This window comes from Neomonachus schauinslandi, chromosome 15 (assembly GCF_002201575.2).
Source record: "Neomonachus schauinslandi chromosome 15, ASM220157v2, whole genome shotgun sequence".
In the NCBI taxonomy this organism is placed as follows: Eukaryota; Metazoa; Chordata; class Mammalia; order Carnivora; family Phocidae; genus Neomonachus; species Neomonachus schauinslandi.
The window spans coordinates 34,671,913-34,694,270 of NC_058417.1; the positions used below are offsets into that span (position 1 = coordinate 34,671,913).

Here is a 22,358-nt window from a genome sequence, read left to right on the forward strand (position 1 = left end):
TGTGCTTCACCAGCTCCCCCCTCCCCGCTCACTGCCCCCCAGACCCGGCTCCACTTGCCCAAGCCTCAGACTTCCTGCCTGAGGCTGAGCAGGCTCCAGCCAGAAAAGGGCCACCTGACCTTGTTGGCCGGAGCCCTAATCCCCTCCAGATGGGACGGTGGCTTGCACCGAGGGCCCAGCTGCCTAGTCAAAGTATGTGGCTGGGTGTGACCATGTTCAGACCCTACAGTGACAGTCCAATCTCCCACTCCTCCCCCCTGCTGTCATCCCCACAAGCAGTGGCCCCATTCGACTCTCATCTCTAGCAGCCTCTTCCAGCTGTCTGTACTGCTTGGCTCTGGGGCTGTGAGGGTGCCCAGGCCCAGCAGACCCCTGAAGGCTTTGGGGAGGGAGACAGCTCCTTCCCTGTTCCCCGCCAGTCAGCCCCAGCCCACTACACCCGCCCTCCCCGAAGCATGCTTCCCAGTGCCTTCCCCGAGGTGGAAGCTAGATGGGGTTTCGGGGTCTGTGAAGATGCGAATGCCAAGGGCAGGACTTGCGAGCATCTGAAGGGACAGGAGGTGGTCACAGAAAAGTACCAGCTTTCCCTGCAGCAGGAAGGACTCAGATTTGGAGAAGGACTTCCAACCCAACAGATGTTCCAAATGACAGAGAACCGTCCTTGGACGGGTTTGTGTGAAAGCTGGTGGTCATTACGGGCCCCCTGCCCTGAGTTTCACTTGAGCTGCAATGACCACGGACTGGGGCAGCGTGCCTGGAGAAGGCAGAGGGGTCAGCGAGAGGCGCACCCCTCCCACCAGCAAGGCAGAGACCCCAAGGTTCCCGCGGGACGCTGTTAGGTTTATTCCAGGGTGAGTGGGTGCCCATGGGGGGAGCGGCAAGGATGGCCAAGGGCACCCGGTGACAGGGTGCCCAAGGATGGCCACAGCGTGCTCAGGGCGCTACTGGGCCTGGGTCTCTGGCCAGCTGGGAAGCTGGGCGTCCTGCCCCCGCCGGAGGCGGCCGAGGCAGTCACGGGTGTAACAGTTTCCGTAAGTCGCAGGGCTCTGTGACAGGCATCGAGCAGGCTTGGTCCTCACACACGTAGGCCGTGGCCCGGTCTTCCAGCCGCCGCAGGGTACTGAGGAAGGGCAGCTGGCGGGACAGGAAGCTGGATGGGTCCCCATTGGCCAGGATCAGCACCTGTGGGAGCAGCAGAGTAGACGGTCACCGGGGGCGGGGGGTGCTGGGACGCTGGCGGGGCCCACGGTGGCTTTCCACTCCCAGGCCTCCAGAGGAGGGGATGGTGGAGAGGGGCGGGGGGCGGGGGCGGGGCTGGGCAGGGGAGTTGGAGGTGGGGGCCGGGTTCACAGACTCTAACCTTGTTAGGGATGTAGATGGAGTGGACACACTGCAACAGAGCCTTGGTGTCCTTGGCCTGGGGGTCTCCGCAGATCACAATCTGGCCAGAACAGAAAGGTAACTCCGGGGTCAGGTGCAGGGAGCTGGACCAGACCCCCCAGGGGTTCCCCATCCTCCCTCCACTCCGCACTATAGCCCCAGGAAGGAACACAGACTTGGCTTAGCCTCCTCCAGACCAGCTGCCAGGAGACTGCCTCAGATGCAAGCTCAGCAAGTGGGGACGTGGACACACATGCCCGGGAACACACAAAGTGACGGTGTCCCACACAGTGGCAGGGAGACATACCCAGAGGCACAGACACCAGCACACAACACACACACATACACACAGAGATAGGCAGGCAAACGTGCCGATGTAACCTGAACACGGGGCGTGCACACGCAGACAGGCAAATGCAGACCGGTGAACGCTCACCAGCACATGCTCAGCAGACCCGCACACACACAGTCACATGCCTCCAGGGCCACACACATCTAGATGTGCACACGCAGCAAAAATGCAAACAGGGACTTGCACGCAGGTAAGCATATAGCTGCACACACACTGGCCGACCCAACTACAGAGACACACAGAGACCTACGGAGAAACACTTCACCAGCCCCAGGGACCCATATCTAGCCCCTGCCTCCCGCCCTCCCTGTGCTGAGAGCCCCAGTAACAGGTGTTCAGACAGGCACTTGCCCAAGCCAGAGGCCTGGCCCCTCAGATGCACACTGCCACTGCGTAGAGCAGCTCAGATGGACATCCCCATGAAGACACCTGCACATATACTCCTAGACGGCCACACACTCACAGACCTAAGCTCCGGGGGACAGCTCCAGGAGCCCCACCCCTTGTCCCCATCCCCCACTGCAGCCCCAGATCCCCTCCCACCCAGGGTCCCAGCGCCAGTGCCCTCGCCGCCCCCCCCCACCTTCTTGAGGGTCTGCTGATGGGCTGAGAGGGCGCGGACCATCTCGGGCAAAGCCACGGGGACACGGCGCATGCGCTCAGAGAAGGCGGTCAACAGGCACACACACTTGTCCATCCAGTCTTTGTGCCCCGTAAAACCGTGCAGCCGAAGCAGGTTGTGGGCTGACACGGAGTTGGCACTGGGCTCCGCGCCATCCTGGTCTGCAGGGGGAAGGGGCGGTGAGGGAGGCTCACTGGGTCCCAGGACCCTGCCGCAGGACTGTGGCCAAAGTTGTGGGGGATGGGGATGGGATAGAAAAAAGTCCCCCCCCACCCCACTCTGCCCAATTCTGCCCCAGCTCTGATGGTAAGGCCAGCACCAACAGTTGCTGATCTTTTGCTCTCTCAGCCATTTGCCCCAGGGTGAACTTTTGGTCCCCCAGCTCCCCCATCTCACTGTGGACTCCTCAATCCAGCCACCCAGCTGCTGGAACCAGAGTGCCACCATCCTTGCCCCTCCCTCCTCCCCCACTTCTAATCCACCCAGAGTCTACTGGGTCTGTTGCCAGAGTAGACCTAAATCCCACCACTTCTCCCCATCTCATACTTCTAGCTTGTCTGTGGCCAGCCCTCGCCGGGACTGAATGCCACTAACAGCCTCCTAACTGGTCACCCGGTTTCTTCTGCTCCCTTTTGAAGGTCCCTTGTCCACCTTCAGTCAGAATGAAATTCCTAGACCTAACTGGACCAGATCACAACCTACTGAAAACCCGTCAGAGATTTCCACTCCTTGCCATGCCTGTAAGACCCTGCAGAGATCCAGCTTTGCCCACGTGGGCGCCTCCCCTCCTCTGGCCTCGGCCCCATCCTCCATCCTCCAGGCTCCTCCTAACTCTTGGCTAAATGACGCCTGTCCCCGGTTTGATCGGACCTCCCCCTAGCTGAGTTGGGCCCCGCTGTTGTCCTCTCTCAAGGTCCTTTCATTCCTTCACCTAACATTTATGGAGCACCTGCTATGTGCCGGGCCTACGCTAGACTCTGGGAATGTAGAAGGAAAAGGAAGTCTTGCTCCCGAGATGCTTACATTTGAGTTGGGGGAGAGAGACCGTGAACGGACCAGACGCGTCAGGTGATGGTGAGCCGTACTAAAACAGAAGGAGCCAGGCGCCTACCTCTTGATGGCACTCACATTGCACGCATGCACTCTTGTACTAGTCACTACTGTTTATTAGCTGTTTCCCCTGCTACACTGTATTTCGTGAGGGTTATAGCCTTGTGTGATATGTGACTCCAGGCACTGCAGTTACTGCTACCCAGCCTGTTCCGCCAAATAGCTAAATTCGTCTCTGTGTCTACCCTGTGAGTTCGTACCAACGTCAGCGCTGTTTCACATATTAAGAAACTGACGATCTGGAATATAACGAGACCAGCTCCAAGTCAACTGGTTATAAGCGGTGGCGATGCGAACCCATGCTGGCTCTTTACCATTACACTTCACTTATGCCTCCCCCAGGGAAAACCAAGCCCTAACTGGGCCCACGTCAGCTCCAGCCCACCACTGACCGTCCTTCAGACGCAGGGGCAGACCAGCCCCCAGCTCGGCCTCACTGCAGAAGTAGCCGCTACCTCGGGAGTCCCAGAAAAGCCTGTCCTGCGTGTCTTGCAGCCGCAGAGCCCACTCGAGCCAGGAGCTCTCCTGCGAGGCCTCGTACAGATCCAGAAGGCCCCGCACTACGAAGGCGTAGTCCTCCAGGAAGCCCCAGCAGGGCGGGTTGCTGGGGGGACAGGCATTAGGGAAGGAGCTGGAGACAGGCCCCGGGAGAGAGTGGCTGTCCCAGAGGAGGCCCTTTGCCAGCACCCTTTGCTGGTACTCTTCGGTGGGTGCGCTTAGCCCATTTCCCGGGGTGGGTAACTGGGCCCAAGGAAGTTAAGAGCTCACAGTGAGCGGACAGCAGAGCTGGGATTGGAGCCTACCAGGAGGTAGGGAGAGGGACAGAGATGGGCCTGGGACGCCCAGGGAGACAAGCCTTCCGAGGCCGCCCCGCCCCTGACCTGTGCTCTACGGTTCCTCCCGGGCCCGCATAACACGTCCGCATCAGGCGGCCACTGGCCACGTCAAACATATGCCTCTTCAGGAACTTGGCACCATTGATGGCATGGGTGATCAGCCTCTCCAGGCCCAGGACGGCCCCAGTCACAGCATAGCCAGACACCATCAGTCCTGGAGGGAGGAGACACTGGTGGTCGTGAGAAGCGAGCCGGGCCCTTCCAGGCATGTCCGCCTTGCCAACCCCCCCAAGCCCTGACACCTCTCTGGAGCAATGGGGTGAGAGCTTCTGCCCCCTGTGCGTGACCTGGGGTGGGTCACTTAAGCTCTGTAAGCCTCGGTTGGCTCATCTGTAAATTGGGGATGATAAACCAGATAAAGGGAGAACTGATATCTAGCAGGTGCCTGACATATAGAAGGGGCCTCGCGAAGGGTAAGTCTGTAAACGGGATCAGGCGTCAGGCCCGGCCGCCCCACCGTTCCAGGCGGCCAGCATCTTGCTGTCCAGGTGTGGCTTCGGCCGATGTTTCCGGGCCTGAAAGAGCTTCTCCAGCCCCGTGTTGAGCAAGGTCCGGACAGCATCCACGTCCAGGCCAAAGCGGGCAGCGGTCAGTTCCAGTGAATACCGGACAGTCAGCACATTCTGGCCCTGCAGCTCCCCCTTGGGGTCCTGAGGAAAACAGCCCTTTGTGAGAGGGAGTCCCTTCACTTGCTGGGCCTCAGGACCCCTCCCTTGTCCCCGAGTATCCTCACCTGACTGGGGCTGATATTGCCGGCCTCTGTGAGCCCGTAGTGCTTCATGAGGAGCTGGCCCGAGGTCAGGGGCTCAGTGGCACCCAGCACAGAATCAGGAAGGAGCTGCTGGACCTCTTTGACCGTCCACACATAGAAGGCACCCTCTTTGGGCCGCATGCCCCGCTCTGGGGGTGAGTCTGCGTCCTCTGCGCTATAGAAGCCTCCAGACTGTGAGGAGAGGAGAATTTGCTGGCCCCAACTTTCAGGGCAGCGGAGGACCCAAGCCCTCCCGCAGCCAGGCCCGCCTGCCTCAGTGGACACACACCCGATGACTCAGGTTCCGAGCCACGTACTGCAGGATGCCTTTGGCAACGTCGGAGTAGGACTCGTCACCAGAGATCTGAGACGGGAGGAAGGAGACTGTAAACAGAGGTCTCTGGGATGGCCTAGGTACAGAGAGGGCAGTCAGCATTCTCCCAGGAGGGTGGGGAGGGAGCCTGGGCATATAGGAGGGGATCAGGGGTGAAGTTAAGGGGGGGGGCACAAGTCCCCAAGAAAGCCCTAGAGAGGCAGCCAGAGGTAGGTGGACAGGCTGAGTGTCTGCCCTGGGCCGGGTTCAGGGGTCACCTGGAAGGCCTGTGAATAGGCCACCGCGAGCTGTGCCTGGTCGTACAGCATCTTCTCGAAGTGGGGGATGTGCCACTGGCGGTCCGTGGAGTAGCGGTGGAAACCCTGTGCCAGGCAGGACATGGGGCTGGAGGCCGACCCCAGCCTCTGTCCCAACCCCCTGCCTCCGGCTGCCCCCTCCAGGGAATGCCTAATCCCCCTCACCTGTCCCACATGGTCTCGGATGCCCCCGTTAGCCATCATTTTCAGGGTGTGCAAGGCCATCTGTTGGGCCCGAGAGCCATCCTGGGTTAGTCGATGGCTGAGCCAGTAGGAGAACAGGAAGTTCAGGATCACTGTGGGGGCACCAAGAGCACTTGGGTGAGAGCATGGGGGACACGGGGGGCAGAGATCTGGGTGATCGGGAGGCCTTTGGCCAGGCTGGGGTTAGGAGTTCACTCAACAGGCTGTCTCCCGGGACACCCTGGAGGTCAGGAGGTCAACAGTCAACACAGAGGACAGAACATCATTACCCAGGTCAGTGTCATGGGGTTGCCGCTCAGACCAGAAGTCAGGTCTTCACGAGAGAGCTCCTGGCAGGTGGGGTAAGGAGCTCACTGGCCAGTCAGGAGAGCAGGTGCTTAATGACCCAGCCAGCAGTCAGAAAAGATGGGCCAGACAGGCATCAGAGGGCTGGGATGGGGGGTGGGACACGCATGGGGGGGCACAGACCCGGCGTGGGAAACTTGGGGGCCTCCGCGAAGCCACCATACTCCTCATCATAGCCCTCGTCCAGCTGCTGGAAGCAGCGGCTGTTCATGGTGGCAGCGGAGGGGGGCACCTGTCGGTCACCCATGCTGATCTCCGAGCGGGCCAGCAGGGCTGCGGTGACACGCTGGCTGTTCTCCAGCAAGGTGTTCTTGTTCTGTTTCCACTGTGGGAGGCAGGGGCGGACCCGGAGGTCAGCATACGGTGGGGGCCCCTCGCCCTTGACCCCCCCCCCCAGTCCCCCCCCCCCTCCGCTCCCCGGGAGCACACCCACCTGCTCCCGGATCCTCAGCAACACCGTGCGGAAGCCAACTCGGGTCAAGCCATCCTCAGGGGGAAAATAGGTGCCCCCCACAAAGGGCTGGAGGTTGGGAGTCAACCACACATTCATGGGCCAGCCCCCACCACTGCTGGTGGCCTGGCAGAGAGAGGGCGAGGGTGAGGGGAGTGGCCTCCTGTGCGCGGATAACCCCCCGCCCAATACACGGGAAGACTGCTTACTTGCACGAAGGTCATATACACCTTGTCCACATCCGGCCGCTCCTCCCGGTCAACCTTCACGCTGACGAAGTCCTCACTGAGCAGGCGGCCGATCTCCTCATTCTGGAAGGATTCCTCCTCCATCATGTGGCACCAGTGGCAGGTGGAGTACCCCACTGGAATGGGGCCATGGTGGGCCGGGAGGGGTACCAGTGACTGGTTGGAGGTTTCCTGGGAGGCCCCAGACCCACAGGACGCTTCCCCTATCCAATACCACTCCCTTCCTCCCATCCCAGGGAAGGTGGCTACGTTACCTGAAAGGAAAATTGGCTTGTTTTCTTTCCTGGCCTTGTCAAAGGCTTCCTGTCCCCAGGGGTACCTAGGCCCGGCAGGGTTGGGCATCACTCACTAGCCCCAGGATGGGGGGGTACAGGAGGGGCTGGGAGCCCAGCTGCTCCCCCACCCCGCCCCACAGGGGAAGGGGCATCAGGAGTGGTCCTCACCAGTCCACAGGGTTGTAAGCATGTTGCAGGAGGTATGGTGACTTCTCATTGATCAGGCGGTTGGGAACCTTCTGGAGTGTGGATGGGGAGCAGCTGGTCCGGCTTCCCTTCCCTCCAACAGGCATGGGCACTGTGCTGCTGACCGTCACACTTCGGTCCTTGTCCCGGGAGGAGCTACCCCTGGCATGGGCAGGTGGGTCAAGTGAGGGGTTCCCCCCTCCCCGGGCCTACCCCAGAGGCCCATACTAGCCCACCCTGCCCTCTGGCCCCTCTCCTGGAACCTCCTGCTCCCAGCCCAACCCACCTGTCTGAACCACGGGGGAGACCGTGGCCTTTGTGCTCCCCCTTGTGTTTTTGGGGGGGTGAAGGAAGGTGGCTCATTGGGGGCTCCCTGCCAGGTTAGTTTCCCCCAACCTCTCAGACCTGGCGGTGGGAAGGATGATGACTGTGAGGTCAGGGTGAGTCACAATGGGCAGAATGGCCCTTCAGTCTCCATTCTTTCCCCCCCCAACAGGGCCCCTCCCCATGATGGCTGTGCTGGAGGTATCTCTCCCGCAGGCCTGGGCTGGTGATCTGGGCAGGAGGCTGCCTGCTGCTGGTGGCTGGACAGGGCAAGAATGGGGGATCTGGGGTTGGACCGGGTGAGGGGCAACCAGAGGAAAATCGACAATGGGGACCTTCTCGCTCAACATCCACCCCTGGGCACTTCCATGAGGCCAGACCCCCAGGCCGCCCAGGGAGTCAGAAACTGGCTCAGATCTCGCGGGGCTCAGCCTGGGAGGCTGGCACCGCAGGGCAGACCTAAATGACAGGCCCCTGCAGCCAAAGGGCTGTAACAGGTCAGTCCAGGCTGCCGCTGGATAAGGACCCTAGGCCCAGCATTGGGGTTCAAGGAAGGCTTCCTGGAGGTGGTGTCAGGAGAGTCCCCGGGGAGCTAGCCCTGCAGTAGGAAGGGACGGGGAGACGGAGGGGGGCGGGGGGAGGCCGTTACTGCCTGGGCCAGGTCTCGGAAGCAGACTGGCGTGGGGAGGAGGCAGGAGGGCTGGTCAGGCAGGCACTGGGGACCAGCGCAGTGACGACTGGTCCCGGGGCCCCTCGGGCGCAGGGCGCGCCGCAGCAGCCCACTCACGCGCCCGTACCTGCGGCTCGCGGCGAAGCCGGACCCGGCGCGGGGCAGCAGGAGGCCGCGGCCCAGCCAGGCCCGTGTGCCCAGCATGGCTGCCAGCGGCCGAGGCCGGGACGCTGCGGCGGGTGGAGGGAGGCCCGCAGGCTGCGAGGGGCGGGCCGGGGGGGGGGGCAACCCCCCCCCCCCCCCCCCCGCCCCCGAGCCTCGGGCGGGTCTTCGCCGAGAGTCCCGGCCGCCGCGAGGCTGGTCTCCGCGCGCCGCCTGCTGGCCGAGGGGCCCCGGGACCGGTCGTCACTGCGAGGGGAGGACGCGCGTCTGTGCACAAAATCGGCCGACTCAGCTGCCCGCGGGAGGATCACCCTCATGGGAAGAACATGGAGGGTTGGGAGGATGTCAGAGCCGTGGGATGCCAGAGCCTCAGGTCATTTTGTCCAACCTGGTCCAGACCCACCTGGCCAAATACGCTCCATCTCAAGGTTCTGAGCAAATCCCACCCACTCCCAAGGCGTCCCTGAATAATAACCATGAGCCAACGTTGTGTCCTATCATGTACTTTACACACTTGTCTCATTTGCTACTCAGCCGATATTTCTTGAGTGCCTACTGCCTGCCAGGCACTCTGCTTAGGTACAGCGGTGGGCGGCGAGAGACCAGGCTCCTGCCCCTGGGTTGCTCAGTCTGTTGAAGGAGCCAGAAGTTACTTCCGACAGCCACACACATGACTGTAGGACCACCCACTGTGAGAAGTGCCGTGACTTCTCACATAAAAAGGAGCCTGGTCTGGTGGGAGAGGCGAGGCAGGAGAGGCTTCCCCGAGGAAATCACATTTGTGTAGCAGCCATGGAAGAACAATAAGAGGATGGGGTCCGGAGAGGGTGTGGGGGGAGTGTTGGGGAAGCAGGAGAAACCGATGTGCAAAGGCCCTGTGGCATAGCAGTGAGTCAGAGCTGAGGAACTGGGGAAGGCAGGCATGGCTGCAGGGCAGAGAGCAACGGGAAGAGAGATAGGAGAGATGACGGGAGTTTGGAGGAGGGCAAGCCTCCAGGTCCTGGTGGGACTCAGGAGCTGTGAGTTAGGAGTTTTGGTTATGAGAGAAGAAAGATATCGAAGGGCTCTGGTCAGGGGAGTGACCCTGCACATTGGAAAGGTCCCTCTGGCTTCCTAGTGGAGAATGGACTGGAAAGGGGCACGAGTGGAAACAGGACTGGTTCGGAGACCCTGGCAGGACCCAGGGGAGATGGTGGAGGTGGAGGTCATGAGAAGGTCTTGAGGCCTGTAGAGGAGACATCCTCAGGATTGGCAGTGAGGGAGAGGGAGGTGTCAAGACTGGGTTGCAGAGCAGGGCTTATGCTGGAGGGTGAGGCCGTTTGCTGAGGTGCGGGCACAGAAAGGCTCAGGTGGGGGTTCGTGAGGTCATTTGTGGACATGTTGGTTGGAGGTGCCCTTGAGATGCATGTGTGGAGAGAACGTGGAGAGGAGAGGTTGGTGGAAGGAATCGGGGGGTTCAGTGTGCAGACAGTGCAGGCCTGGAAGGGCCCATCCTGGGAGCAGCACGAGGAGAGGAGCAGGCTCAGGGAACTCAGGGGTGCCCCCATGGAAGATACAGAGAGAACCACTGTAGGGTCAAGGGAACACCAGGAGAGGGTGGTGTCCCAAAGCCAACGGGACAGAGAGTTGCAAGGAGGAAGGATCCTCATGGTTGGATTCTGGAAAAGCCAACTGGGATGGGACAGAAAAAGACCTACTGGCTTCAGCAACATGGGCCACTGGGTGGGCTTGGCTGACAGCAAAAGCCGACTGGAGTGGGTCGGGAGGAGGGGAAAGAAAGGAGACATAGGGAAGTAGCATGGGTGCTTCATATGAGGGGAAAGATGGAAAGACTTTCAAGATGGATGAGGCTAATTATGGCAAATATCAAGGGGAAGGATTTGGTTGAGAGAAGGCAATTGACATCAAGGAGAGAAGAGATCTCTGAGAAGGTCGGAGTGGTGGCAGAAAGGTTGGCAGGTGGAGGGTCTGGTGGGTGCTCCCTGGAAGGAATGAGATTAAGATCAGAGAGCAGGAAGCCTGCCTTGAATGTGAAGGAATTTAGGGTGATGACAAGCCCAAAAGAGTGACCATGGGTAAGGGTAGCTGAGAGGTCAAGGTCATCCTCCTGAATAATGGAGTCACGCAGGGTTAAGCAAGAAATGGGTGAGGAGATTGTGAGCCAAGACAGAAGCATGGTGAGAATGAGGTGGAGCACAGCCCCAGGTGGAGAGCAGGCAGGACAGCCAAGTGGCTCCAGCCTCCAAGAAGGAAGGCTCTTAGAGGAGGCAAATGGTCCAGAAGTAGTTACGGGGAGCAAGGCTACCAACCTCTTCTTTGTGGGGGTCAGGCAGCACCCCTTGGGAATCCTCAGGAAAGTCAAGTCCACAAGGGAGAGCCAGTTTAGAAGAGGAGGGCCCAGGTGGGGGAGGGGCAATGGGTGAGGTAGCGACCAAGAAGGATGGAGACCTCCCAGGGTGTGTGGCCAAAGACAGATGGGGGCTGGACTCTGGGCACTGCCTGGCAAGACCAGGAATGAGGGGTATGATGGGCTCATTGCTCATGGGTAGTGTCTCTGAAGAGGATGGGCCCTGGGCCAAATGAACACTGGCCTAGGAGGAGCCACATAGCAACCTCATAGGGAAGGAACTCTTGTTCCCATTTGACAAATAAGGAAATGGAGGCACAGAGTCATAGAGAGGTTAAGTAATTTACTCAAGGTCAGGGAGCATAACCACTTATTACTAAGTGATTATTATTATTAAGTGCAAATCTTGGAGCAGAGTTTTGAACTTTGTCGGTCTGACTCCTAAGTAGGTGCTCTTGTCCATCCTGCCTGTAACAGCCACGGTAGGACTCCCTCCCTCCCTCCAAAACAAAAAACAAAAAAAAGCAGCTCCTTTCCCCAGGCCCCCTTCCACTTAAGAAAGAGAGCAGCATCGTGTCCCCCCCCTCCCCCCCAACACACACACTTTGGTGTTTCTGGTCTATGGAAGGCTGTTTTCCCTCAGTGACCCAAAAGGGGGTGGGGGCTGGTAGTAGGGCCAGACCCTGAGCACTGAGGACAAATCAGTGTCGGGTGGTCCAGTGGTGGGAGAGCATTGAGGAGAAAAGCAATGGGGGTGACCATGGTGGACCTCGGATGAGGTACCAGGCCCTGCCCCCTCCCCTTGGTTTCTTAGACCCAACATAAGCCCCCAGGAGGAGTCAGGCTCTCTCAGCAGGGCTCAGATTGAATTTCTTGCCCAGGGGGAAGGAAGGTGGGGGAGGGTAGAGCCAGATTTAAGGTGACTCAGTAAAACAAAGGAGCAGGAGGGCTCCAGGACCTGGCTTGTCTCCCCACTGAGTTCTGAGCTCCTGGAGGCTGTGGGCTTAGCAATTCTCGGATCCCTCCCAGGTGAGCCCGGCACTTTGTTCACAGTAGGTCAATATTTGCAAATGAAACCTGGGGCCCAGCATGGGAGCTCAGGGCTCCACGTGGAGCCAGACGGTCGGAATCCCAGCCCCGGTCCGCGATAGCTTTGTGACTTTGAGCATGCCGCTTAACCTCTCTGAGCCTGTTTACTCACCTATGAGAGCAGGACCAAGGGTTATGCACTTGGTTTAACGCTCTGCTGCCCCCATTTTGAAATTCTTAATTTGGAAAAAGGGCCCCGCCTCTTCATTTTGCACTGGGCCCCACAAATTATGTAGCCAGTCATGAGTGGGAATAGTATGATCTACCTCAGAGGGTCGTTGTAAGGATTAAATTAAATAATCTGTCTAAAGTGCTTAGCAGAGAACGAGTGCGCAGCGAATGGGAACACCTGCCTATTGTTCCCTGCCATGAGATCATCCCCAGTGCTGATCTGCGGTAAATGAATGAAATGAGAGAATGAGTGGGAGCCTGGGGAGCATCTGGAAGCGAAGGTGCCAGGCTGGGGGTTTGTACGGAAAGTGGGAGCATTTTTGCGCCCCACACTGCGGGTCACTTGTTCCCACGGCAGCCGGAGATTCACGCTGTGGCCCTGACCCAGCCGCCACGCCTCGCAAAAAGTCCACTTGGTGGGAGCGGAGGCGGCGGGCTCCAGTCTTTACCACGCGGGCGTGGTCTCAGCCCCGGGAAGTCCTCAGTCTCAAACTCCAGGAACCGCGGAGGGGCTGCGGAGGCCGGGACAAGCGCCGAGGCGGGCCGCGGGGCGGAGTCTCAGCCGTTCCGGGCTTCCCGGGGCGGGTCCTGGGGTGATAGCCCGCCCCGCCGCGCGCCGGGGCGGGCCCTCGCGCGCGCATGCGCCGGGCGGCGGGGGCGGGGCGGGGCTGCGCTCAGAGGAAGGGGTTGGTGCCGGCCTGCGGAGGCGGCTGCAGCGGCCCGGCAGAGCCCGACGTGGGCAGCAGCGGCTGTGGCAGGCTCGCGGGCGGCGGCGTGAAGGCGCCCGCCTGCGGGAAGACGCTGACCGAGGCGGGGAGGGTCACGCCGGCCGGCACGCTGCTGAGCGGGAGGGGCAGGGAGGCGCTGTAGGTCATGGAGCCCAAGGGCGCCCCGACCGGCCCGCTGGCCGCCAAGCCCAGCGCCGGCGACCCGGTGCGCATCTGGTCCAGGGTCGGCCTGCCCTGCTCGCCCGCAGCGAACGGGTTGGTGGGAGATGGAGCGCTGAGACCTGCGGAACGAGAGTGGGTGGGGGGCTTGGAGCGCGCCAAGGGACACAGCCCTAAATGGGGGGGCGGGGGCAAGATCTGGGTCTCAGAAATAGGGAAGAAGAGTAAGAGACCCGGCGGGGACAAGGGGTGTCCTACCTGTCAGGAAGGGGTTTCGGGTCTTTGCAGCCTGGGGCGCCTTGACTAATGAATCAAGGTTGACCAAAGAGGAGGCTGAAGGGCCCAGGAAAGACTCTGGAGTCCGGCATGTTCGGGCCTCCTTGCTGGGCTGGGTTAGCGCTTCCCCCAGTACACCCAGGTCAAACGCATCTGGCTCCTTGGTGCCATTTTGCTTGGAACTGGGGATGGGGTCTCCAAACAGGTCCAGCTCTGGAACAGAGATGATAGAACTCATTGGTAGGGAGAGGGAATGGTCACTCTGTGGGAAGAAGAGGAGGGAGGTCACCTCTGGGCGGGCCCCTCATTCCCCAGAGCTGTATCATCTCCTGCCTCCTGCTTACCCACAGGACTGCTGGGCTTCCCCGAGGGCAGGGCCTGGGCACACTCCGGCCCCTCCTTGGTCTCTCTGGATACTGGAGGTTTGGCAAATAGGTCAAAGGGCGAGGTACCTAGAGCTGGCCAAGGAGGAAGAGGGAGAGGAGGTAGGATGGCAAAAAGGGCAGGCACTGGTCTGACCCCTTTCGGGCAAGCAGCCCTCTTAACACAGAAAGTGCTGCCCCTTGGCACTGAAGGCAGGGGACCCAGAAGTCCTCCAGCCCCTCACCCACACCCTCTGGCCCTCTGCTTACCAGGTGCATTGGAGGTCTCCACTGAGGCCCCCCAAGGGTCAGCCCCAGTATCGGGGAGTTTGTGCTGGGGGGAGTTCTGTGCCCAGAGGTCTGTGGAAGGGGGTCTGGCGGGCAGTACTGGGGTCCGGCCCCAGGGCTCAGAGGAGGAGAGCATAGGGGGCAAGTCCCAGGGCTGGCTTCTGGACAGGGCACTTCCTGAGGGAATAGGAGACCAGGGGTCTGCAGAAGGCCCCCAGGAGGAGCCACTGGGCTCTGTGTTCGGCCTGAGACCTAAAACAGGAACAGCACAGACATGACCTCAGGCCCACCTTTACACCCAGTCCAGGGCCCTTCCCAGTTACCCAGACCAAGTTGGGAGGCCAAGGGTCCCATCTCACAGATGGGATGCTGACTCAGGACCCACCCAGCAAGCTGGAGCCCATATTGAGCGAGTTATGCCAGGAGCCTGGACTCCCAGGCACAGGCAGCTCAGGCCACCTTCCCAGTCAGGGATGGGCTGGGACAGGAAAGGCAGAGTGACCAGGGTAAACGAGAGAACATCTCTGAGTTTTCCATGAGCTGGGCTCTTCAGACGTGCTCTCCCATCCCTCACTACAACCCCGTGTCCCAGAGGAAGCTGAGGCTCAGAGGGGTGAGTGACTTGCCCAGTGGTCCTCAGCTATGGGGAGGAAGGGGCTTTCTGGGGCCAGCCTGGGAACCTCTTGCAGCCCTGCATGCCCACCTGGGATGTCCCATGGGTCAGCGGAGCAGTGAGTGGAGGGCAGGGCCGGGGTGGGTGCGAAGATGTCTGCCAAGTCCAGGATGGAGGACTGTGGAGTGGGAGAGGCAGCCATGGCTCAGAAGTGGACAAGACCAGAGGAGGGCGGTCCCTGGCCTGTCTCCCTCAGTCCAGCTCATTCTCTCCTTTTTTCATTTCACAAACATCTACTAATGATCCCTCACCTCTGTACAGTGCTTTGCAATTTATAAAATATTTCCTCATCCATTTAGTGCCTGATGTTCATAACAACCCTGTGCAGTAGGTAGTGTGGGTAGTGGTGTGCCCATTTTACAGATACACCAGCTGAGGCCCAGAGAGGGGAGAAGCTTTGCATGAAGTCACACAGTTGGGGAGAGGCAGAGCTGGGATAAAACCCGGGCCTGCCTGACCCCTTCCTCAGTTGTCGTGATCCCCAGCCCATTGGTGGTAAAAGACAGATTTTATGACAAGTCTGCCTTCCTAAGTCAGAAACTAGCCACCGTGAACATGGGCAGAAAGGGGACAGAGACACCCTAGGGGTAGCATGCACTGCTTTGGAGGGTGGCTTTGTTCCCAGGAGCTACCCACTCCCCTATTCTTGGAAAGTATGTGTATGAGCCCAAGATATTGTCAGTACCATGTGCCTGAGCCCGCCCTCCCAGCTGCATCCACAGCATCACATAATCCTAGAACACCAGAGGTGGAGCTGTCCAACAAAAGGGGGAAACTGAGGCCACAACAGTGATGTGCCCCAAGTCAGAGTGGCAGCAAATCTAGAACCCAAATCCTGGGGCCTCAGATCAGGATTCTTTGTATCCCACTTCGAGCTCAGTCATCATCCCGTGCGGTCTGGGTCTGGGGGCTACCACACCCCTCCACTCTCATTTTCATTGGATAAATGCTTTAACAGTGCTTACTGTATATGAAGCGTGGTTCTAAACTCTACAAATATCAACTCAGTTCATGTCGCAGGCTCAGTCAGCCCAGGCAGTGCAGCCTCTGCCTACCTGGCTGGTTTTCAGGTTCTCCTCCTCCTTTCTCTCTCCTCTCTCCGGCTGTTTGTCTTGCCAACGGCGGACCGCGGCCCCAGCGCCATTGGCCACGGGGGAGTCATCTCCCCGCCAGGACCTCACCTCCTGCAGAAGGCAAGAGGAGTGAGGACAGCATGAGCAGCCCAGGCTGGACTTGAGGGGATTGGAGCTGGAGTTGAGAAGAGTGCAGTGAGAGTGAGGTTAGGCAGAGCAGGACCACTGGGCAAAGCGGGAGGAGCCTGGTTAGTGCCTATGTAGCACCTGCACCTGCACCTGCTCCTGCACCTGCACCTGCTCCTACACCAGCACCTGCACCTGCTCCTACACCAGCACCTGCACCTGCACCAGCACAGGAGGCTCGGCCCACTACCTTCTCATGCTCCTGCCGGCTCAGACACAGAGCCAGCTGCAGCTGCAGATCCTCATCCCTGTGGGAGGCTGGGGGGACCGGCTGTGAGGGAGGAAGAGAGGGGTGAATAGGGCCCAGTGCTCCCTGCACTCCCAGGCCACATAGCCCTGCAGGGGGAAAGGGATGGAGAGAGAAGTGCCCACCCTGAGTGGGTGTGAGCGGCCGGCTCCCAGGCAGCAAGGTGGGTGTGGCCTTCTCCCTGCCTGGATCTGCGACCAGTTTCAAAATCCAGAAGATTGATCCTTTTCTTCTGGGTTCCCTGAGTGCCCCCAAGCCCAACCCCAGCTGCTTCCCACCCAGTCTACCTGGATCCAGAGAGGTGATGGCAGAGCGGATGATATCGGGGGGGTTTCCCTGTCCCCCCAAAAGGACAGCTGATGGCAGGGGTTGTGGGGTCAGCATATCTCTGTGTCTCCCAGCACACTCACTGCTTCCCTTCCACGGGACCGCAGCAGGCACGGAAGACACACACGTACCCTCAACCCACTAGGTACTCACTGCCCTTTCTAGGTCCAGCCAGAGGGGACTGGAGGCAGGGAGGCAGTCCCTGCCAGAACAATCGCAGGGACAAGGACAGGCCCTGTGCTGTCCTTAGGAGCCGGACTGGGGTCTTGGGGCCCAGAGTAGAGGAGCCTAGGAGCCAAGGGTGTGGGGCATCGGGGTACCCTTCCTTCCTCCTTCTAGTCCCCCCCCATGCCACCCCCAGCCCAGCTGTGGGGCCTCCCAGGCTGCCCCAGGGGCCTCACCTTCTCAGCCTCCTCACGGCTCATGGCCAGGGCCAGCTGGAGCTGCAGCTCCTCTTCTCCTGACGTCTGGGGCCGGGCCTGCTCCAAGTCGGAGGTGTAGCAGGGGGATGAGGAGGAGGCTGCAACGACCAGCAGCAGCCACCGTGGCTTCTGTAACCACAGAGGTGCCCGCGCCACTCCCCTCCCCTTCCCCCCATCAGAAAGTTAAGGCTCAGAGAGGGAAACTGAGGAGGAAGGAAACGACCGGCAGTTGGGGGCTCCAGGGGGCCAGGCGGCGTGCCTGGCCCTTTGTGTACGGTTCCCCATTCCACCCCCGCCAGAGACTCCTATCCCTCCTTTATAGATGTGCCACTAGCTCAGAGTTGCCTGGCCGGGCTCCCGATGTAAGAGTCAAAGCCAGGTCCTCTCCTCCAGCTCCTGCACTCTTCCTGTGGGGGGGGGGGGGTCCCATCCTGCTGGGGTCCAGTGAGGAGGGAGGTTTCAAGGGTCCCGTCAGTCAAGGCCACGTCGTCAAGGGCTTTACGAAAGGAGGGCCCTCCTGAGTACCCCTCAGACCCAGGAAGCCCACAGCGGGGTGGGGAGCAGAGTCAAGAACGGCTCTGCAGCCACCCCCGTTTTCAAGGACAGTGCCCTCGAGCAGGGGGTCATGAGGAATGCCACTGATGGAACGCCCTGTGCCATGTGTCTGGGCGCAAGGCCAAGGGCATTCCTGGGCCTGGTCTCACTTAATTCTCACATCCAACAACTGGAGTAGATAAGATTTTCCCTACTTCACAGATGAGGAAGCAGAGATTCAGAGAGGGGGCCGTCTAGATCACTCAGCCAGAAGGGGGCACAATACGGCACGCTACCGGGTCGGGGCGGCCACCACACCGTCCCACCCTGGACAGCTCCCGGCCGCGCTCTGCGCTAACTTGCGGGCCACCTGCCATGCCCGGCAGCTGTCTTGCGCGCCCCATTCCTCATCTCTGTGAATGCTCGTGACATCCCTCGGAACTCGGGCTGCCCCCCAGCCCCAGCCCCGGGGCTCACTCACAGTTGTAGGAGGACGGGGACCCGCGAGAGCGGCTGAGGCCCAGCTGCCCGCTGCCGATGCCCGTGCCCTCCAGCGCCATGCGCTCCTTGGTCTTGAGGGCGTGGGTCCGCTCCTGCCGGAGGCGCTCCTCGTCCTTGAGCAGGGCCATCACCTGCTTGACCTTCTCGCGCACGTTGACGCCCTGGTCCTTGCCGTCGCGGTCGATGTACTGGAAGTCCTTGAGCGTCTGGATGGTGTAGAGGTTCTCGCGGCACTGGTGGGCCACCCGCTCGGAGCCCGTCTTGAGCAGGTAGTCCAGCAGCGTCAGCGCCTTATACACGTGCCGCCAGTTCTTGCCGCTGTCGTTGAGCCGCCGCCACAGCATGCCCATGATCTCAGCGAAGGCCACTGTGTTGAAGGTCAGGTCGGCGATCTCCGACATGAGCGAGCTGGGCGGGCCCCACGGGTCATTGCTGGTGGCCTCGCGCACCTTGATCTCTGCCTCCGAGTAGTTGTGCACGATGTTCTTCACCTGGCGCCGCAGCGCGGAGGTCGTCATGGCTGGGGACTTGGAGATGGGCGGCCCCCGCCCCAGCCGGAGGTGGAGGGCCGAGGGCCACCGTCTCGAGGTCACGGTCTCCAGAGATGGGCCGCCGTGCTCTCAGCAGGGCGGCTGCGTCCTTGGGTTCCACATGGGTCTGAGGAAGAGAGGGACGGAACTCAGGGGCGATGGCCCGCCTCGGCGGCCACTCGGCCACAGACTGAAGGCCTGGCCAGGGGTCCCTGCAGCCAGGAGCCGCCTCTGGCAGGCACTTCTAGCTTCGCGTGCTCATTGCTCATCACAGCCGCCCTACAAAGTTGAGATTATTATTCCCTTCATTCAGAGACCAGGAAGTGAGGTTCATGGAGCTGGTGTGAGCCAGGAACTACCCTGGCAGACACCCCCCGCCCAGCCCTTGCCCTGAGCAAGAGACACAAAAGTCACCCCAGGAGTGCCTGCCCGCCCTGTTCCTGCCTGGCTATGGCTTCCATTTCTGCCAGGATCTATCTTAGGACCTATCCTTCCCAGCTCCTCGGTCCCCAATCTCCTCATTTCTCATGGCTTTAGTTTGTACACCTTAATTCATTCCATGCCTAGTTCCTGGGGCCTTCTCTGAGCCCAACACTGTGCCAGGCACAGAGCATAAGTCCTGGCCCACACATATCCAGTTGCAGGGGCACAGACGATTCAGTCGAGCATGGGCATGCCGAGGAGCACCCAAGCTAGGAAAATCAGGGGGGACTTCCCAGTGGAGGTGATGGCCAGAGATCTGAAGGTAAGGTGAAGCTGCAGGGTGAGGAAGGGTAGCTCAGAGGGAATACTTGAGCTGGGCCAGAAGCCCAGAGAGGAGTATGAGGCAGGAAGGTGGGCCTGCCTCTCAAAGAGACCTAGCCACCGCCACCCCATGGTACACACAAGAGCACTGAGGTCAGGGAGGGGACGTGGCCTGCCCACAGTGGCAGGGCGTATAGGCGACAGAGCTGGGACTAACCCCTAGGTCTCTAGAAGACGAATCCGATACTTATTGTCAGGGTTACCTGTTTTGTAATGAATTCATCTGATTGCTTTATTGTTTCAGTTCCATCTCAGGCAGAATGTAAGCTCCCTGAAGGCAAGGCTGGCCTGAGCGCCCCAAACCTGAGGCCCTGGGTGCGTGGCAGACCCCTGATACCCCAGCTGAGGGGGAAACAGGTTCAGCCTGCTGCCCTCCCCCCAGCTTCAGGACCAGGCCATCTGGGGAAAGCAAACCCAGGCTTAAGAAAAAGGTTCTCCCAGGGCCCTACCAGAAACCCAAGCCAGAATCCCCCTGCCACAGCCATTCCTCTGGTATGGGTACACACACACACACACACACACACACACACACACACACACACACAGGCTGGACCCGCAGAGCGTCCACACCACCTGTGAACCCCCATCAATACCACCACCCATGGAGATTGCACCTCTCAGCTCTACCCTGGGATTTGGCAGGAGTCAGAGGCCGCCTGTCCTGCCCTCCCCCCATCTGGACTTTCCCTCCACCCAGCCCTGCCAACCTTGGGCTCAGTTCAAAGCAGCCAGCAGGCCTTGGCAGGCTTCTTCAGGACCCAGGTGCCTGGGAGAGCTTGGGCCCAGGGGAGGGGATCCCGTGGGACAGCGGGGGGCACGGAATGCTGACTGAAAGGCTGCCTACCTTCTGTCTGCTGTCTGTCCGTCCAGCCTGGCAGGGCTTCTGTGGGGATGCCACAGCTAACGCTTGTTTAACTCCTGGCCTCCCCCTCACTAGTGACTCAGACCCTTCTTTACCTCCCCAACCGGTGGGCTGGAGGGTGGCAAGAGTCAAGATGAGAAATAATTGTGCCCCACAGCCCGCCCTGAGTGCACACCCCTCCCAGTGCTGGCCAGGGAAACCCGCAGAACCAGTCAGGCATCCTGACTCCACCAGCAGTCCTACCAGAGCCCGGCTTCCCCAGCCCTCCAGCCCAGCCTGGGGTACTGGGAGGGGCCCTCAACATGGACCCTGCAGGCCTGCCTGGACTCTCCTTCTAGAAGGGGGGAACGGAGGAGCCTTCTCTGCGCACCTTTGCTGGAGCTGGGGGCAAGGGAGGGATCGGAAGCCCCAGGGAGGTGCCTGGACTTCCCTCCCCTAAAGTTAGAAGGGACAAAGTGGGGAGGAAGAGGTGGGCAGGGTGAGGCCCAGGGAGGACGGAAGGGAGGGAGGAGGAAAGGAAGGAGCGCGGAGGGAGCAGTTGGGAGCCCTGCCAGCAGTGTTACAAGCCCAGCGTTTTACCGAACACAATATGCCCAGAAATAAAAGGGAGTGAAACAGAAACCCGGCAGCCTGTGGCGGCCTCGGCAGGCCCAGGCGGGCGGGTATGGAATTACTGCAGTGACCTTGAGCCAGACCCTGTCAGGTGGAGGGAAGGACACTGAGAAGGCAGAGCCTGAGAGGCTCGTGCAGGGGTGGGGTGGGGGGGTTGGAGGCAGGAGGGTAGGGAGCAGAGTGGGGAAGGGCAGGCTGGGGGGTGCAGGCCATGGGGCACAAGTCTCTGCTTTCTCCTTTATATAGGGTGTCAGGGGCGACTTTACAGGGGAGAGCGGGGTTCTTTCCTCAGGACTGGGGAAACTGTCAGGGCTAAGGAAGTAGAGGGCATCTCCAGAGAGGGGATTCAGGGAGAAGGAAAGAGCTCAGATATGTTGAGTCACGTGCAAGAGTTTGTCCAGAGTGTGTGTGTGTGTGTGTGTGTGTGTGTGTGTATGTCCCACCAGCCCGGAGCCCCTGCCCCACACCAGGTCAGCAGGAGCCATGGGGCCGGGGGCGGGGGGGGGGGGGGAGGGTGTAGGGGTGAGTAACTCTTGCTGGTGGAAGAACGGGTGTGAGCTAGAGCTCTAAGCTTAAGTCCGCCCTGAGGTGGCTGTGTCCTGGGACCCTGGACAGGGGTGGGGGCTGCCCCGAGGCTGGAGGTCCACCAGGGGCTGAGGAGGAGGGGTGGGCAGAGGAGAATGGGAGTCTGTGGGGAGTGCCACCAAAGATGCTGGCCCAGCATGGGGAGCCAGCCCTTGAGTCCTGCTTCCTGGGGGCTGCAGGGGGGGAGGAGGGAGGGGCAGCAGGCAGGAAGCCTCCAGGATCCTCTCTGGCCCTGTCCTCCTCACCCCTCTCCCTGGAACCTGGAGGAAGACAAAGCCCCAAGCGTTCCATGAGAGGCACCACCCCTGCCAGGGAGGGGCCAGCTTACCTCTGGTGCAGGCTCCCTTGGCCCCAGCCCCGGGGCCACGAGCAGCCTCTGCAGTGACCTTCTGACCCGCGCGGCAGGGGGACAGCGCAACCTCGAGAGCGTCCCCAGAGCCATCCACCATGGACCCTCGTCCTGGCGATGCGCCCCCCCCCAGGAGGTGCAGACCCCTTGGAAGGGTGGCGGCAGGGTCCCCAGAACGGGCTGCAGCTCTGCCTCTTGGCCGCCGGTGTTTTAGACACCCAGCCGGCAGGCGGCCCTCGGAGGAAAGTTGCTCAGCCGGCCGGGCAGGTCCGCCTCAGCAGTAACAGGACACAGGAGGACGCACAGGGCTTGTTAACCCCTTCCTGCTGGCTGGGCAGGCGGCACCTCCGAGGCGGGAGGCCGGCCCGCTGGCTGTCCCCAGGAGGTACAGATCCAGAGCCAGGGCTGGTAGCCCACTCCCACCCGGCAGTGAGTTAACCCTTCCCCCGCCTCAGCAGGAAATAGGGTGGGGGGTGGGGGGCTCCAACACCCACCCCACTCCTACCCATCTCCGCTGGGCTAGGAAGACCATTCCCGGGGGAGGCTGGCCTTTTGGTGGATTTGTTTTCTGTGGGCTCCAGCTGGCCCCCTCAGCCACCCTGAAGGGAGCATCCAGGCTCCAGGCAT

General features: G+C 60.8%; 2 protein-coding genes across 5 annotated transcripts; both read right to left on the reverse strand.

Moving 5' to 3' along the window:
- Nucleotides 1-823: 823 nt before the first annotated feature.
- Nucleotides 824-8,662, reverse strand: SPATA20 (spermatogenesis associated 20). Its single transcript, XM_021704207.1, has 16 exons — nt 8,572-8,662; nt 7,433-7,612; nt 7,244-7,308; nt 6,951-7,105; nt 6,724-6,867; nt 6,414-6,615; nt 5,907-6,037; nt 5,703-5,807; nt 5,401-5,475; nt 5,094-5,303; nt 4,818-5,010; nt 4,346-4,514; nt 3,857-4,068; nt 2,316-2,515; nt 1,361-1,441; nt 824-1,182 (listed from the first exon to the last, which is right to left on the reverse strand). The coding sequence occupies exons 1-16, from the start codon at nt 8,646-8,648 to the stop codon at nt 1,012-1,014; spliced, it is 2,370 nt and encodes a 789-aa protein (XP_021559882.1). The 5' UTR covers nt 8,649-8,662; the 3' UTR covers nt 824-1,011.
- A 2,617-nt stretch (nt 8,663-11,279) lies between these two features.
- EPN3 (epsin 3) lies at nt 11,280-21,778 on the reverse strand. 4 transcript variants are annotated; one of them, XM_044921418.1, is made up of 11 exons: nt 21,711-21,778; nt 17,970-18,646; nt 16,934-17,052; nt 16,149-16,229; nt 15,755-15,883; nt 14,730-14,817; nt 14,009-14,278; nt 13,721-13,834; nt 13,359-13,589; nt 13,069-13,222; nt 11,280-12,726 (listed from the first exon to the last, which is right to left on the reverse strand). In XM_044921418.1, the coding sequence occupies exons 2-11, from the start codon at nt 18,505-18,507 to the stop codon at nt 12,678-12,680; spliced, it is 1,773 nt and encodes a 590-aa protein (XP_044777353.1). In that variant the 5' UTR covers nt 18,508-18,646; nt 21,711-21,778; the 3' UTR covers nt 11,280-12,677. The 4 variants fall into 4 exon arrangements, with proteins under 4 accessions (XP_044777353.1, XP_021559667.1, XP_021559666.1 ...); XM_021703992.1 differs by having other exon boundaries at nt 11,280-13,222; XM_021703991.1 differs by lacking the exon at nt 21,711-21,778 and adding an exon at nt 20,168-20,353 and having other exon boundaries at nt 11,280-13,222.
- Between the last annotated feature and the right edge of the window lie 580 nt (nt 21,779-22,358).

What these genes read in the sequence shown, in the direction of transcription:
- SPATA20 (XM_021704207.1), bottom strand. Translation starts at nt 8,648, where the DNA reads ATGCTGGGCACACGGGCCTGGCTGGGCCGCGGCCTCCTGCTGCCCCGC. An exon ending in CTCGGAACCTGAGTCATCGG is followed by an intron (nt 5,304 to 5,400) that starts GTGTGTGTCCAC and finishes CTCTCCTCACAG; the next exon opens with TCTGGAGGCTTCTATAGCGC. An exon ending in GCAATATCAGCCCCAGTCAG is followed by an intron (nt 5,011 to 5,093) that starts GTGAGGATACTC and finishes TGTTTTCCTCAG; the next exon opens with GACCCCAAGGGGGAGCTGCA.
- EPN3 (XM_021703992.1), bottom strand. Translation starts at nt 18,507, where the DNA reads ATGACGACCTCCGCGCTGCGGCGCCAGGTGAAGAACATCGTGCACAAC. An exon ending in AGAACCTGAAAACCAGCCAG is followed by an intron (nt 14,818 to 15,754) that starts GTAGGCAGAGGC and finishes CCCACTCCACAG; the next exon opens with TCCTCCATCCTGGACTTGGC. An exon ending in TGACCCATGGGACATCCCAG is followed by an intron (nt 14,279 to 14,729) that starts GTGGGCATGCAG and finishes TTCCTGTTTTAG; the next exon opens with GTCTCAGGCCGAACACAGAG.